Genomic DNA, 18,165 nt, shown 5'->3' on the forward strand with positions numbered 1-18,165 from the left:
AAGACAAAAATAAACACTGCATTTGAGAAAATAAGCGTAAGTCATAAGAAACATATACAACAGAGATCTCAAGGTATTATATAAGGATAAATCATTCAGAATTTAATAATGGTGATGACAAACTAATGTGTAAGGAGGTGGATGGGAGAGAAAGAGTGTGAAACATAAAGGAGCAGGGGCTTTGGGATAAGGAAAAGCTGAGCTTAAATTCCATATTCACATTACATATACTAGCTATAAGACCTTGGGCACATCTCTTAACCATAGCTCCCTCATCTAAAAATTAGGGATGATGATATCTACCTCACAAAGGTAGATAATTTAAGATGTAAGAAAATTAAATACCTGAAGCATCTAGTATATACTAGGCACTTAGAAATGAAAATAATTATCATCACTATGATCACATGCAGTAACATTTCTCAAAAAGCACAATTTGTCAGATTTTCCCAAAAGTACATTACTGAAAACATACCTTTGTGTGTGATTATGTCAGAGACATAATGAAAGTACACTGATGTGAGTTCTCTGCAATGGACATACGTGAAAAAACTAGAACCCATCTGTGTGCATGCGTTTTCTAAAAATAAGCATGTCACATTCTCAGGAGAGTTAGCCAATCTATCAACACCAGTGCTAGACCTTGCAGCAGACAATCCTACTCTGCCTTTCAAGGTACTGATGAGCCCCGCTCTAAATTCTCAGGGCACAAAGACTCTCAAATAAGTTAATGGGAAGTCAATGGGAAATTGACTTTTCCTACTTTGTGCTGGTCTGAATGCAACGCTCTGTTAATCATGCCATCCTTCTTGTTCTCTTTCCTCCTATCCTAAATTAAAACTATTGGCGGAAACCCATACAGATATTTTATAGTTTTCATTACAATGAAACAATATCCTGGTTGAAGTTGACGTCTATCAAAACCTACAACCAAACTGCTGGCTAAGATTAGAGCCTCACTAGAAAGCAGGGGCCCCAGCTCCAGCATTTCCACCATAATACCACTTTGCATTTGTATAGGACTTCTAACTTTTCAAAGGGCTTTCACATCTATTATCCCATTTGATCATTACAATGACCCTGTGCAGTAGAAAGGACAAGTATTATTATCCGCAATTGACAGATGAGGCAACTACAGCACAGAAAGGTTAAGTGATTTGCCTAAGGCCAGGGAGCCAGAGGAGAGCAGTGGTCTCTTGACTTCCAACCCAACGCTCTTTCTACCAGATCACTAGCGAAGGTTTTATAAACAGATCACAAACTCAGATAAAATAGAATAAAACAAATAAGAGGAAATAAAACCACATAAGAGGAAAGCACAAATCAGGGCTCAGGGAGGCTATGACTCTTCACAGTAGTTGAATTTTTCAAGCTTAAGTTCTAGAAATGTACCCTTTTCTCTTGTTTATCTACTTCAGTCCTGAGATGAATGTTAATGCAAATTTTCACCGAAATTTGAAACACAAAAGAAAAGCCATTTCAGGATATATTCAGGTCACTTTGATTAAGTAACCCTGTAGTTCATTTTGGGGTGGGGCTGAGGGGTGGTGAGTGCATAAAATGACTGAGAGTACATCTTTAAATCGTGTATCCGTATTAAGCCTGCAGCTACATTATAACTGTAGTCTGTCTGGAAGGGTGAAAGAGATCTCCAGTTGAAAGTAGATTTTGAAAAATTTTTTAGAGCCCAGGGGTTCATTTTTAATGAGCCGTTACTTTAAGTACTGCATAAAAAATACAGGAAATTGATAGTCCATTTAGTCTGCACCATACCTAATGCAAAAGTCATTAAGATGCATTATTCTTAATGTTCATGATATTATCAGTAAGCATCTTTTGAAAATGCCTTTAACTTTCACGTAAGGAAATCTTTGAAAACCTTATATATTATATAGAAAAATGTTATCGACACTGTGATTTACTTTTATATCTTCCCTATGCCAAGAAACAGCATCCTCAATTACATTAACATTTTAAAAACAGTCCTCATTTGTAATGTACTTACATATGACAGCATTGCCTTCATTTCTTCATCACTTCTCACTGTAATTCGATCACCATCTTCATCTTCATCTGTTTAAAAAGCAATATAATGCAAGTGATAAGATTTGCGTTTTTTTCCTGAATTTGCCACAAAAAAAAGATTTCCATTTTTTTAATATGCAAAAACCATATCAGGTGGGAACACAACACAATCGGTTTTTACAACTTGATATTCAAATCCTCAACACCATATTTTTGGGGATGTTGAGGTTATTGGTTTGTTGTTTAGTTTTGGTTTTTGTTCAGAACACAACCAGAATCTCAATAAAGAACTAAAAAACTTAGGGACAGCTGAAAATTCAAATATTGCTCATGTCATTCATGACATGTATCTACGTTAAAAGTAAACATCACTGGAGTATGACTAAACAGATTTGGTTTGGAGAACTTTAAAAACCGGAGAGAGGCCACTCTTGTTCAACTATCAGTACTCTTCTCTCTCCTTCACAGCACCCTATTGCTCTGTTTCTCCATTCTTCCTCTCTCCCAGGCAATCTACCACGTCACAATAGCATCAGAAAAATGCCTAACGTTTCCTGAACACCACTATAGGCACTGTGACTTGTGCTTCATACACAGCACCTTCTCAAAAACCTCACAATGATCCTACGATGCAGACAGTCGGACAGTTATTTTCATTCCCTTTTTATTTCATTTCCCCATGTCCCTTTTTTCATTCCCTTTTGGGGACCTAGCACAAAGTGAACTTGCAAAGCAACTCTAATACAGTTCTCCCCATACCCCTCTCAATCTAGCACCTTTCTTTCTCTTTCTGAATGGTTTCATTTGTATCGGGTACTCTCTGACCACAGTAAGTTTCAAATGGTGATGCATGCTACTTTGAAATAATTTAACGGTCTTAAAACTGGGGATAATAAGACTTTACAAAATATATAACCAGAATGTGTGCATTTGAATAAATGTATCATCTAAATAGCTACATCCAGAAACAATGTACTTATTTCAATGACGCTTCTCTTATTCAAAATAGTTTTGAAATAGCTCCTCAAAAACTGCTTTAAGAACCTGAAGATAAATCACATGAAAATATCACATCTCATTTTTAACCCCAAATGGAACTGTCTGCCTGATCACCTACCTACACTATCTGCCAGGCAGGACTCAGAATGACTTTTGGCCATTTCTAAATATTTAGTTAGCTACTTCATTTTTCTATAGATAAAGATCCGTCAATAGGAGAACAGCCTATATGGTGGCATAGCTGAAGAAAAATGCCAAGAACATTTTGAGCAACGGCAGCATTGTGGAAAGTACACAGCCTCCCAGGGGACATCTTGAAAGGGGAAGGGTCTCACTTGGATGCCTCAGCTCTGGTGAGCTTGTTAAACAATCAGTGTGATTATTTTTTTGGTCACTTCTGGGCTTCTAATTGTTGATTTGACCAGATGAAGGAAACCTGATCACAGGCCTGGAGAAACAGAGGAATCTCTGGTCATAAAGAGAATAAGCCAGCATGACATGCTCAGGGGACTCTCACTGAAAATACGGGGCGGTTCAGCTCAGCACATGGATCTTAGGGCCCCACCACACGTCAGGGGGCCCTCCCTCCTGTCCAGCAGCAGTTCTGAAGATATCCCTCTGCTTGGTGACCAGACCATGGGAACCTAGGAGGGAGCATGTGTTCTCCCTAATTAGCCTATTTCAGAGCAAAATGCTACTTCCTTTTTCTCCTCAGTAGCCAATAGCAATCTGACAGCAAGATGGAAACCTGCACTTGAGCCAGCCCTGCTGGCTGACCAAGCCAACGGCTCTCACTGGAGTTTTCTCTCCAAAGCATTTGTTCCTGGATTCTGGATGCTGGTTCACTCCTGCAGAGTTCTCACCTCGATATAAATCAGTATCGAATCACACTGCCTAAATATCTACATAGGTAGGAGCTGTCAAGAGTCACTACTGGTATTATGCTACCAAGAGCTGCCCATTTTCAGTATAAAAGGCACACGGTGGTCACCTTCAGTAACAAAGAAGGTGCATTCCTAGGTAATGTTAAATATATAAAAGTCTGTATAGGGATCTAGCACTTTCCCTTTTTTTTTGGTACAGACTTTATAAAGCCAAACTGGGGGAGAAATGCCATTCTAGTTTTAGAAACAGAAGGAGTTTCTACACAGGTTCTAAAAACTAGTATTTTCAAGGTTAAGTCAAAAAGTCTTCCTCCAAATGCAGGAAACAAAGGGGAAAAAAACAGATATAGTATAAAGGGACATAATGTTACATGTTACCACACATGAAAGCACTTTGCATTTTTGTTTTAAAACCAAGTCAAATTTTCTGTTTAAATGTGGGCTAAAATGATTTGTTCTTGACGAAGTCCGAAACTTGGTAAAATTTCCAGCCTGAACAAAGCAGCTTTCTGAAAATCTCATTCCTGTACCAGAGCTAGCTATAGAGACGGTGGTAATGAAGGGACTGCTCGTATTCAAATCTGAATATATACAAGAACTAAATAAAGTATCGCTTACATGGGATGAGGAAGTTCTTGGAGTTAATAAGGCAGGTGAAAAGTCTCCTTATAACTTGTAAAGAGAGGGCGCAGATTACAGAAAGATCATTTAAATCAGTCTCTCTAAAACAGGAACAACAACTGGGTTCTCTAGGCTCTCAAAACAAGGGCTTGACCATTTAAGGCTACTGAAAACAAAAGATTCTGGAATTCTAGAATTCCACGAAATCTCTGTGGGATTATTTCACCAAAAAACTGTGAGGGAAGTCGGGTACCAGAATAATTTCTTCCATAGCAGTTCCATGAAAAGCAGACGAAACACTGCAAGGGCACTCTGCTCTCAGTGGACAGAAAACTGAGGACAAAATACCAGAATAGCCTTTGACGCCAGCCTAGTGGAAAGCGCTGGAGCTGCCCCACCATGGGTCTGACTCCAACAGAAAAGTCTCAGGTAAGTTGAAGAGACATTCTAATAAAGACTGGGGGTAAAATCAGGCTCAAATGACAGTGATTAACAGTTCCTACGGATTAACAAGAAACTTCATTTTATGTAGGTACTGCTTGTCTTTACAAGTTGCTCCTTGGTGGACCGTCTGCTTCACTCTTTAATATTCGTAATTGGTAGTTTTAATGAAGACTCCTTCTTCTTGTCAAAGAGGAGACTGAGTTGGAAAAGTAATTACACCTAAGAGAAAACTGATGACATTTGGCCAAAATCCAAGCTATCTAACTCCCTGATGGCAATCTCAGAGCAACCATTGGCCTTGGCATTTAAAGTGAGAATACATTTCTATCTAAAGACAATGAATTCTAAAGAAGACATACAAATAGCCAACAAGGACATGAAAAGGTGCTCCACACCTTTCTCTAATCATCAGAGAAATGAAAATCAAAACCACAACGAGCTATCGCCTCACTCCTGTTACAATGGCCAGTATCAAAAAGCAAGGAAAAACACGTGTTGGCAAGGTTGTGGGGAAAAGAGAACGTTTGTGTACAGTTGGTAGGAAAGCAAATTGGTACAGCCACTATGAAAAACAGTCTGTGGGTTCCTAAAAAAATTTAAACTACAACTACTATATGATCCAGCAATCGTACTTCTGGGTCTATATCCAAAGGAAATGAAATCAGGATCTGGTAGAGATATCTACCCTCCCAGGTTCGCTGCAGCATTATTCACAACAGCCAAGATATGGAAACAACCTAAGTGTCCATCACTAGATGAACTGATAAGAAGACGTGGTATACACAGCCACATATATATGCATAGTCATGAAAAACATAGAAATCCTGTCATATGTGACAACTTGGATAACCTCAAAGACATTGTGCTAAGTGAAATAAGTCAAACAGAGAAGAACAAATACTATACGGTATCACTTACATGTGGAATCTAAAAAAGCCAAACTCAGTAAAAGAGAGTAGAGAGGTGGTTACTAGGGGCTGGGAGATATGGGAAGTGGGGAGATACTTGTCACAGGGTACAAACTTCCAGTTATAAAGATTAACAAGGTCTGGGGATCTAATGTATAGGATGGTGATTATAGCTAATGATACTGTATTATATACTTGAAAGTTGCTAAGAGAGTAAATCTTAAATTTTCTCACCACAAAAAAGAAACGGTAATTATGTGATGGGAGGGAAGTGTTAGCTAATGCTCTGCTGGTGATCATTTTGTAATATAGAACTACATCAAAATCAATGTGCTGTACACATCAAACTCACACAACGTTCTATATCAATTATTTCTCAATAAAGCTGGGAAAAATTAAAAAATAAAGACAATGAATTGACAGAAATGACAAGTTAGTAAAGTGTAAGAAAGTAGAAATATATACCAAGCAATTTAGTACAACAATAACTTAAAATACTTTTCCGAATAAAAGTTGGATATACACAGCTCATCCAGCAAAGACTCTGGCAATTTGCCTATCAGACTGGATTAGCTGTAAAAAGTACACCAATGGCAACTATAAATCATAAAACTTACTAAAATGGCACAAAGAGTTTCCAAGGTATAAACATGTTGATGAAGAACACTAGAAAGTCATGGTACTAAGTAGAGAGAAGCAGAAAAAATAATTTGAACTCTTTTTATCTTAAACATGGAGGTTCTTTGCCACCTGACCAAAAAAGCATTACTAGATATGACCAAGAAGGGGTGGGGGGAGAGCTCTGATACACTGGTTCACAATGAGAATTCCAGGCTTCTCTAGTTGCCTGGAGCATAGTAATATGATTTTCCAGCACATTAGGGAAGCAAAAGTAGAACCAGAAAGTCTATGTACTGGCTGGATTTTGTTAATGTCACTTAAAATGGAGGAAAAAATCCTAGCAAGATACCAAATAGAGTGCAGCAGATGGTAAACAAATATTATGAAGCAATCTTCACAAAATCTGCAGTGTGTCACAAATATACAAAATGGCAGAGTTTGGGAAAAGAGAATCATAACAGGCCATATGTTGTTAGTGATTTTATTTGAAGAAACATGCAATCCAAAAGAGAAACCAAGAGGAGGAACATAAAGGCCCAAGAGAGGAGAGGCAGCCCCAGGTAAGGGCGTTCAGAATAGCAAGCACAGTGCCTTCTGAGTAAACTAGCAGACAAACAGCAGACACCAGGGAGCTCTCAGCCAAACAGCACCCACTGCAGTGACAGGGCTCAAGTGGGGTCTTGAGAGAAACAATCTAGCTTCTACAAAGGAACAGAAAGTTAAGGCAATATATTATACGTCATTTGTCACATTCCTTCAGTGCCAGGTGAGAGTCGATTAAAACTACAGCAAAGGCATTTTTCCGAGGCAAGAGGAAAGAAATGAAAAGGTAATTGTAGAGGTCAGAAAGACATCAACAGGAAACTATCTGAAAAACTGTCAAGTTTAGAGCCCTTCTCAGGGGTAGAATCAAAGATCTGGACAGGACTAGAGGCCACAGTTTCTATGGCCAAATCGTTATACTCACGAGTTTTAATTTAGCTCCATGACTCCCATCTCCTGATTCCTTCTTCACTTCTTTGCTTCCTTCCTCTTTCCAGAAAATCTGTAAGTGTCCACTATGTAGCAGGCAACATTCTGGGCACTGGGGGTAGTAACAGTGGAAAGAGAAAATCCTGCCCTCACGGAGCTTACACTCTAGTTGAGAGACTGAAAGGATGAGGGAGTGGGCTGTACGGCTATCTGGAGAAAGAATGTTCCAGGCAGAGGGAGGAGCTAATGTTAAGGCCCTGAGGCAGAACAATACCTAGCATATTCCAGAGACTGAAAGACAGCTAGAGTAGCTGGAGCAGAAGGAGACGGGGAGAGAAACAGATGAGCTCGGAGAAGTAATGGTGGGCAGAGCTGGGGCGGATGAGAAAAGGCAGAGCCTTGTAGGGCTTTTTAAAGACTTGGCTTTCACTCCTGAGTGAGATGGAAACCACTGGAGGGTTCTGAGTGTCGTGATCTCACTTAAGGTCTAAAAGGATCACTTTGGTTGCTGTGTGAAGAAGAGGCTGTGTGGAGGCAAAAGCAGAAAGAGGGAGACCAGTTAGGAGACCGCTGTCCTGGTCCAGGTGAGATGATGGTGGCCCAAACCAAGCTGAGGTTTTGAGCAGTCATCACACGCTGGATATATTTTAAAGATAGAGCCAAGAGGATTTGCTGATGGATGAGATATAGAAGACCTGTCCTTACTACTTCACTCCTTCAGCCATCCATGCATTCCAGAAACACCTTTTGAGAGTCCACCATGTGCCAGGTACTAGGCTGGGTTTCTAGGGATTCAAAATTCAGCAGCACTCTCTACTGCCCTCAAGAAGAACTAGCCTGGTACTTGGGTAAAGGACTTAAACTTCTTAATTCTCATGCAAAATAGCAAGACTGCTACTACCTACTACCTACTACCACTAATAATAAGTAACCAATAACTAGTAATACTACTAATACCTACTGCTACTACTAACTACTTTCAAAAGGCTAAAAAGGATTTGCACTTTTGCATCAATGATATTTCAAACCAAAATTTCAATAAATTAAAGTTGTCTTCAAATCGTCTCAAGTTCTAGGATGTTCAATTAACTCTTAAATATTAAATAATTTTTAGATTCAGTGTAGGTCTATTGCGAATTACAATTTTTCATTAACCTACCTAGTTTTACTTATAAACAACCAGTTATCTTTTACATATACTATAGTTTAAGAAAATGAAACTTCATTTTTTCCAAATATTTTATGATTTAGACTTTTCTCCAAAGCAAAAAGGAGTTCCCAACCAACTATTCTAAATGAGGTTGTCTTTGCTATTTGGACATGAGGGGTGTCCCCTACAGGTGTCGTTCCAGTAATCAGCTATAGTTGTTTTCATACTTTTTTTTTTTTTTGAGGAAGATTAGCCCTGGGCTAACTACTGCCAATCTTCCTCTTTTTTTTGCTGAGAAAGACTGGCCCTGAGCTAACATCCATGCCCATCTTCCTCTATTTTATACGTGGGATGCCTAGCACAGCATGGCTTTTTGCCAAGCAGTGCCATGTCCGCACCCGGGATCTGGGCCTATGAACCCCGGGCCAGCGAGAAGCAGAACGTGCGAACTTAAACGCTGTGCCACCGGGCCAGCCCCTTGTACTCTTAAGAATTTACAACTTATGTAACTGCAATTTTGCTTTAAATGGTCATATTAATTAACTTAAAATAAGATATGACGTACTGGTTTTAAAATTTCCAACCAAAATAATCTTCCAGAAATTCATACAACAACTGAAAAGGATTCTATTCAACGTGAAGTGAGTATAAACGGTCATGGTTGAAGAAAGACATAAATAAAATAAAAATTTATCCTATAGCCTATTTTCTGAACCAAAACTCAGACACACAGTTTGACACATGTGAAGACACTATGAGGGCTACAGACCAGAATATGTGAAGTCAGAGCATCTTGGAAAAGTGGAGCCATATGGTATTTACAGATATAAGTCAGCACTTGTCCATATAGACTTAAAATGCATCTTCCAGGTCACTAGTAAGATTTTACTATCCAGCAACAGCAGCACAACAGTCATTTTACAGCAGTAACTTGTCTAGAGAAAATCCAGGGAGAGGAAGACATGTAACAGATATGCCCAGGAAACTCATTAGAGGGCACAGTTGATTTCCATCACCTCATGTGTTGGTCTACTCATTAATCTGTTAATGAAACTGTGAAAATCAGCAGGGGTCTCTGGGCCTATATGAATGTCAAGCTCCTACAGCATATGTAGGGCCCACGCATGCAAATATACAAGATTTTTTATGGTTATAGCATTTCGTTTCATCTCAGAAGTGGTCTCACATCCAGGAAAAGACAAATTATTCAATAACTGGTGTGGAGTCAACTGTCTATCCGCTTGAAGAATAAAGCTGGATCCTCTTTCACCAAAATAAATTGAAGATGGTACAAGAATTAAAAAAAAAAACTTCTGACCTTTGTAATAAAAATGCATGCTGTCTTACCAAAAAAACCCCACAAAAACACCCCACAGTCATACACATACAAAGGTACATGTTTGTATACATACCCAATGTGTGTGTGCTTAACCTCATTAAAGTAGAAAAAAAGGATACGGATGAATTTTTTTCCAATGGATTGTGGAAAATGGAAGACCTTTCTAAGCATGACATAAATCCAGAAGTCACAAAGGAAAATATGATAATTCTGACCACGTAAAAACTTTAAATTTCTCCATGGAAAAAAAAAGACCAGAACAAGATGAAAGGAAAGCAAAAAACTAAACAAAAATATTTTTAACATATAAGACGAAGCGCCAATTTTCTTAATATTGGAAAGCTCCCAAATCAATTAGAAAAAGAAATAACATTATAGAAAAGTAGGCAAGGCGACAAATAGTTCACAGAAATTAAATACAAATGACCAAAATATAAATGAAAAGATACTCAAACTTATTTGTAATTGAAGAAATACAAAATAAAACAATAACATAATAACTTTTTCACCTATCAAATTAACATTGACTAAGAAGTTTGCCAATACTCAGAGTTGGTGAGGGTGGAGAGAAGTGGACATTCTCAAACACAGTCGGTGCAAGTGTAACTGGTTCCACCTTTGGAGAACAACATGGTAATAGCTATTAAAATGTAAAATATGGGTTCTCTAGTCTTGGTAGTTCCAACGCCTAGGAATTTATCCTACAAAGATATTACCATAACGTGGAAAGATTTAAGACGTTGGTGACTGCAGCATTTTTTCTAATAAATACTGAAAAACTGGTTACAAACTTAAAATTAAGTGTGGTCCATCAATAGGTTAAATAAAGTAAGCTATAGCCATAAAAGTAAGTGTAATGTAGTCATCTGAAAGAATGAAGTTGATCTGTGCACACTGATGCTGGCAAGAGGTCCAATATATACTATTAAGTGGGGGCAGGGTAAACTAGTTGTAGTACAGTATAGATTAAGTACATAGAAAATTTTTGTAAGGATACAAAAGAAATTGTTAACTAGTTAATTGAGGAAATGCAAACTTTTACTTTTTGCTTTATTTTACGCTGCTTGAATTTTTTTTAAAGATGATCTATACCTTAATTAAAAAAAAAAATCAAACACTAGATACTGAAAAGTACTTTCATTTGTGCTCTAGTTGTAAGGGAGAAAGGACCTACAAGGGGGAGGAAAAAAACGTTTAGGGCCATCAGTCCAAGAGGGGAATTCAGCACCGGGGGCCTCCCTCCCTCATCCAGCCCTAACTCCCCTCGGAAGCACCATCCCCAGAGACAGAAGCAGAATGAATACACCCACTGCAGACCCTCTGCCCCTCAGGACATCGGGCCCAGTCAAGTGTGGGAATTTGAATTTGGAGCCTGAATTGTCCACCACTAATCAATTATATCCCATGCCTGTGCAACAGCACAAATAATCCAAAAAAGCGAATTACTTACTTTGTTTTAGGTCACATGCATTTTATAATTCTCATTTGAATATGGACACATGTAACATTCTACAAGGCACAAAGATAAGTACTAAAAAGACAGTAAAAGTGAAATAAAACACAGTCCCTGGTACCAAGCCATTCAAAATCTAGTGAGGACAGGAAGCATGCACACAGCCAGCCAGGAGGCAGGCCCAATGGGTCACCTGCTCTAGTAAAGGAGCACAGAGAGGTCCACTGCATCTGGGGGACCAGAGGCTTCACTGAAGAGACAGGACTTCTCAGAAAGGAAGAAACTGTAAGATTACCTGAATTTCCCCTTTTTCCACTTGCTCAACTCTCTTTTTCTTTACATTTATGTAAGACAGGTAAATTTGATGGCTGTCCTTTCTCTGGCTGCTTAATTCACATCACTAAATATAATACCATCTCTTTTGTATAAGAAATCAATTCGTGTTAGGTATACTTTTCAGTAGTAAATATATTAAATCAATATTTCTTCCATTAAAGTTTTATTTATTCAAGAGGTGTTTCATCATACCCATAAACCACTGAAATATCTCAAAAATTTCAGCAAATTAGCTTACACACTACATCTTTCTAACTATCTCTTATACACAGATTCCATTTATTAGTGCAGATCTCTGGTTCAGAAAATAAGGTCACCCTAGAACAATCATGAAAAAAAGTCAGCCTAGGATTTTAAGTCTATAATGAAAAGTATATGATAATCTAAGCACAAAAAACAAATGACTATCATTATTTTGTCTGTGTGTGTTTTTATTTTTTCCATCTAAAACTGGTCCAGATGCAGACGGGTATAGAACTGCTGCTCTTGTTGGGGGAAAAGAAGGAATGAGATCTCTAAGAACTTAAACCTAAAAGTTTAAACTTTTTTTTCTGTTAGTGTTAGGTAGACTCTTCTGTATTAAACACATTACCATAAATATTTCTTTGATCAAAGTTTTATTTATTCAAGAGTTGTTCCATAATACCCATAAACCATAAACCCACAGACCACATAAGCCATACTTAACGCTCCTCACAGGCTGTCAACACTCTTGATTATAGAGTGCAAGTTCTACAGTCACAGCTGCACATGAATCCGGGCTCCATCACTGCCTAGCTGATCACCATCGGCAATCATTCCACATCTCTGAGCTTCAGTTTCCTCACAGGTATAATTTTCCTACCTCACAGAGTTGTAAAGATTAGCAACAATCTAGGTAAATCATCCGGGACACTGCCAGGCACAGAGCAGGCCATCAGTAAAGGACAGCCAAAATCATCGGTACTGTGACTATGAGCCCTAACTCTGGAAGGTAGTGGGGCACAGGTACATGAAGCCACATTGGGGAACACAGAAAGCGAGAAGTAGAAAGTACAAGTAAGCTTCTTTTTGCCACACTTAAGAATAATCAGAACAAGCCTCCACAGTGGTTGAGAATACATATATATATATATATATATATATATATATATATATGCATGCTCTGGAGTCTACTCCAGAAATTCCACTCACCACTACTAGCTGCGATACTTTGAGCAAGTCGCTTAGAGGAGATGTCCTTTCCTTAACTAAAACAGAGCTAGTAATGGTCCTTCAAAGAACTTCATGGGGATATTGTGAAGGTTAAATTAAATGAGACAGCCCACGGAATGCTCTTAGCACAGCATCTGGCAACTGTAAGTACTCCAAACGTTAACTCTCAGACTGTCCATGAAAGCCCTGGCACCCCGAAGGGTTACCGCCCGGGGTCTGAATAGAGCTTGCAACACTAATATGCATTTCAGATATACATACTATTTTTCAGTAGTATATAGAATCCACTGTGGTTAATAAAATACTAATTATTTTAAGAGTTCTACTCATGGTAGCTTTTAAAAACACACAATGATTGTTGAAAAATATTCAAACAATAGAGAAATATATAAAGTAAAACATGTGCTCATTCAGCCAACTGTTCCCTCACTCCAGGCCCCAAGTGCTCTTTCCAGGGAGACCAGTGGAAGGCACTGTGGTGGGCACTCTTCAAAGCCCTGTCTCTCAATACACACATGAAGCTGGGAGGAGGAAGGATTCGATATTTCACAAAACGGGATCATACTACAAACATTATTTGTTCATTCAATAATACGTCATGGCTATCCTTCCACGTCAATGCATAAAACCCTAACTCATTCCTTTTAGCCACTGCTTAATACTTCAGATTATGGATAAATAATTTATTAATCCATTATTCTAGGCATTTACCTTACCTCTAACTTGTTGCTACTAAAAATAATTCCACAATGAACACTTTGTCTGAAGGGCATTCAACACATGTGTAGGTATTTCTGTTGGACTGCTTCCTAAAAATGGATCTGCCGAGTCAAAGGTTTTGCACATTTTATATTTTGGTGTGTATTGCCAAATTGTCCCCCAAAGAGAACATAAATAAAAGAGAAGACATTGCACTCTCTGTCATTAACCATCTGTTTAAAAAACAAGAATAAAAAGTATACTATCATGCAGAGAAACCATACATTTTTCTCTATGGAGAAGTGGCCCTCATCTTCAAAAGAAGATGGGAACCACAGTTGCAAATCCTTACTTTACCCTTCTCAATGCTAGAGACCCTGGCTGCTGACTAAACTCTCCTCTTAACATGACTTGGACCCTGCCCTCCCCTGCAGTGACCTGGCTCACATCAAATCCAGTTTCCAGTACGCCTGCCCCCACCCCCCATCTCCAAGCCAATTGGTTTGGGGGTGGGGAACTACAAGACCTGAGGTGTTGCTGTCATCATCTAGCAGCCACGCCAAGCCCCATTAAAACAGAATTATTCCATGCAACGTTCAATTAAAAGCTCTACTCTGTTGCTGTTTTAAAGCAGCAATGGAATAAAATCTCTTAATCAATAATCATTGGCCTACAGGTAGTTTACACGTTTCATTTTGTCCCACAATATTATTACAGTGAGGAGCAAGAGCAGATAAAGGTCATGGTGGTAATTAAAGCTATATTATAGAAATATGCACACCCAAGATATGATTAAATAAGAAAATATTACTTGGTTCAGTACCATCATTAAACTTGCATTAATTTATAAATATTTAAATGTACCATATGATGATCATAAATAATCTGTTTTTGTCAGTTTCTAAAGTAATGCAACCCATAAACCCTTTGAAAAATTACTGCAGAAAGAAACAGTCAAGAAAGTATACAAGCCAGACTTACATTCAAATGCTGTGGTTGTTGCTTCAGGCAGAACCTGTCCTATCACATCCTAGACAAAGAAAGAATAAAGAAACACAATTAGCCATCTTCTTTATTGCTAACATGCGGCAAATCCTAGAGGAAATATGACAACCCGGAAAAGGTTTCTGAAACGTTGGCATAAACTATAAAAACATTAGCTCATAATCACACTTAGCCCAACAAGGTAAGCCCAGAGTTTAAATCTCTGGGGGGGGGGGGGTATCTTCACAAAATCTTTCCTACTGTATATTAATAAAATAATCTTCCACTCTCAATTCAACAGTATATACAAATACACTGTTATGTAGTTACCAAAAAAAACTGGTTCCTTCTATGGGAGGCTGCACTGCAATAGAAAGAGTAAGAGTTTGGGGGTCAGACTGGCCTGGGTTTGAATCCCAGCTCTGCACTTACTAGGTGTGTGACTGGTAACAAATTACTTAACCTCTCTGAGCCTCAATATGATTATCCTATGGGTCTAGCAATACTCCTGGAGGTAATGTAAAAATTGAACAATGTGATAAACATAAGGTAGTCTAGCACACTGTAGACATTCAACAAATGTAGTTCCTGATAGATAACTAGCAACACCTTGCCTTGGACTCACAGCAGGAAGAGTTCAAAACACAAGTTTCTGTGATGACAATATAAACCCATATTGCTGCATTTAATACAAACAATTCTTATCAACCTTCACTCTCAAGCAACTGAAGAATATATATTTAATGGCACTGAAATAAAGTTAACCTAGCCTAGAAAAATTTTTTAAGTGTATATAATGCAATATCAATGTTTACATGAACTTATAAACTTGAAAATTAGTCTACAGAGGCAGTTTAATTAAAGAGGCAGAGAACACCTTCAAGAAATAGTGAGTTCTGCGAAAAGTGACCCTCCATTGTGTCCAGGCCAACCCACATGGCCTGCAAACCTCGCTGCTCTTAGGGAGCTCCGCTACAACGTCCCTCCTGGGTAGTGCCAGAACTGGCACCAAGCAGGGGGCTGACAAAGCCACTGGCAGCATTCCTCAGCAGGGAGCCACAGCCCTCGGAGCAGGGCACTTGGCAGAGTGGTGGCTGCAACATCCTTCTAAAGGCAGTTCTTCAGAAGCTTGCACTGCAGTGGCAATTTGCATAATAGCCTCACCTCTACAGGGCTTTTTTTTTTTTTAAATAAATCTGTGTATATAAAATTGATCAAAGGGAACTATCACAGGCAACCCTCACTCATTAGTGCCAAAGGAGAGTTTTTTTTCCTTCTGACCCTAGTATTAGCAAATGAAATAGCAACTTTTTTGAGGAAGTATTTGTAAAAGATTTTAGTGTTAAAAAAAATTCTTTTCTACACACTGGTAGGTAGAAAGTATTTATTGACAAGTAAGTGGAAACTGTAGAGCGAGTACAGAATAAACTATAAGGCTGCCAGTGTAAAACCTGAGAGCCACACTGCTGGGGTTGGCACTCAGCCTCTCTGTGCCTCAGTTTCCTCCTGTGTAAAATGAGATCATAACTGTACCTCCTGCATAGGACAAAATGGTTAATAATAAAGTGCTTAGAAGAGTGTCTAGCAAACGGAAAGCATCATATATATACATATAGATCTATATATAGTGTGTTAAACAAATAAAACAAGCCATTGATGACCAGAACATTACAAACTTACCTCATGATGAAACCTTACATTTCAGCACCTGACAATCGGTGGAGGATGGTCATTTGTTCACTTCATCCATCCACAGCATTTATTAGGGACCTTTTCTAGGTAGTATTAGTAACCAAAAAAGGGGGGGGACTCCACCCTCAACCCTCCAGGTCTGGACTATCACTGGTCACCTCCAGGGAACTCCCATCACTCAGACAACCAAGCTTGAGAGGTGAACTCTACAGACTAATTTAGGATCCTTCCTATTTATGAAGAGCAAACCCCATCAAACAGCAAATTCCTAATAACTAGCTGAAAACCCTGCCAGGCATCAATGGCACCCTTTGCCCATTAGCATAAACAAGGAGCCACACATACTTTACATCTAATGCAGGCGAAAAAGAGAGAGAAAAAACAAACTTGCTTGAGAGAATCATCAGAATACAACTGACTGTCTCGTTTTGTTAAAGCAACTAAAGTGGGGTTATCACAACGACAAAGCAGTAAAACGTTTGAAAGTTAGTCAATATTTACTAGTCATTTCTAAGCAGGGTACATTTTATGATTTTATGTGTATTTTCCAGTTATATTCTTAAGTGACTTATTTCAAAGTGACCCTGTCTTATTCTCAACATTTATGTGACCAAAAGAAAACTTACGTTTATATATCTTGATGGTGATCTTTTCTTGATCCTTTTCTTCTCCTACCTTTTAATAAATAAGTCAAATATATGACAGCCCGAAAGTATAATTAAGAATCTACAACATGGGCCAGCCCCAGCAGTCTAGTGGTTAAGTTCACCACGCTCGGCTTTGGCAGCCCAGGGTTCAGTTCCCATGCGTGGACCTACACCGCTCTGTTAGCAGCCATGCTGTGCTGGCAGCCCACATACTGAAAAATAGAGGAAGACGGGTATGGATATTAGCTCAAGGCGAATCTTCCTCAGTTAAAAAAAAAAAAAGAATCTACAACATGCCAGGAGCATAACGATCACAAAGCCGTAAGCTACCAAAGAATGAGACGTGCTCCTTGACCTTAGGAAGATTATAATCTGGTCGTGGAGATAAAGACAAGCCTAAAAGACTAACAAGAAGAGCACTGACAGTATGATAGAAAGCAAACAAAAGACGCAAACAGCAAACACTATTTGCTAACTCAAGAGCAAGGAAAAATCACAGGCTTGGTTTAGACAGATGAGGGGAAATCTGAGCTGGGACCTGGGAGACAGGATTCAAACGGCAAGAGGAAGAGTGAACATTCTCTCCTCCCACTCACTAACCCAGATCTCCTGCACAATCTCCCCAAAACTGGGGACTATATCTACAAGGAAGAGAAACACAGAAAACTGAAAAACAGAAAACCCAAATGTCTCTGCCCTTGAGAAGCAGCCAGCCTCTAATTATTCAAACGAAGAACACAGGCCCAAAGAGGCCCAGTGACTTGCCCAAGGTCTCCCAGGTACTTGATGAAGCTGTGTCTGAAGCCCTCAACACTGACTCCAGCTCCAAAACACTCTTAGTGACAGGTGACTCAGTGACTACAAACTGCATCTGGCTTCTGTGTCCAGTTTCGCCAAAAACTAGCTGTGTGGCTTTGGCATTTTCCCCTCTGGGGTTCATGCCTCCTCATTTGAAAACTGGGGTAAGGAGAGTTATATTAGATGAAGGGGATGCTAACAGGTTTCATTTGGCTTTAAATTTTAAGGTTCCAAGCCAAAAATGCTGATACATCTGGAGTTTTTTGGCAATTTCTTGATGAAGAGATGAGGTGAACCTGGAGAAGAGATTGCAGGAGTCCTCCAGGGTCTGGGCTTGCTGTTCAAAGAACTTGCTGTAAGGAGCACTAGGAGATAACACAGCACCCATTGCCACAAGCC

General features: G+C 39.0%; 1 protein-coding gene across 21 annotated transcripts in view; it reads right to left on the reverse strand.

The window, feature by feature from the left end:
• MAP2K5 (mitogen-activated protein kinase kinase 5) overlaps positions 1-18,165 on the reverse strand; it is a 237,867-nt gene that overhangs the window by 216,614 nt on the left and 3,088 nt on the right. For 19 of the 21 annotated variants that reach the window (XR_011498672.1, XR_006523191.2, XM_014856227.3 and 16 more), the window contains exons 2-3: positions 14,627-14,675; positions 2,006-2,073 (exon numbers count right to left, since the gene is read on the reverse strand). Coding sequence is in view for 17 of the 21 variants with exons in the window: in XM_014856227.3 (XP_014711713.1) it covers positions 2,006-2,073; positions 14,627-14,675 (117 nt within the window). In the remaining 4 variants the exon portion in view is untranslated. Of the gene's footprint in view, positions 1-2,005; positions 2,074-14,626; positions 14,676-16,947; positions 16,997-18,165 lie in introns of all 21 variants that reach the window. The other 2 variants (XM_070499352.1, XM_070499350.1) reach the window with 1 other exon arrangement.

Source organism: Equus asinus, chromosome 2, assembly GCF_041296235.1.
Source record: "Equus asinus isolate D_3611 breed Donkey chromosome 2, EquAss-T2T_v2, whole genome shotgun sequence".
Lineage (NCBI taxonomy): Eukaryota > Metazoa > Chordata > Mammalia > Perissodactyla > Equidae > Equus > Equus asinus.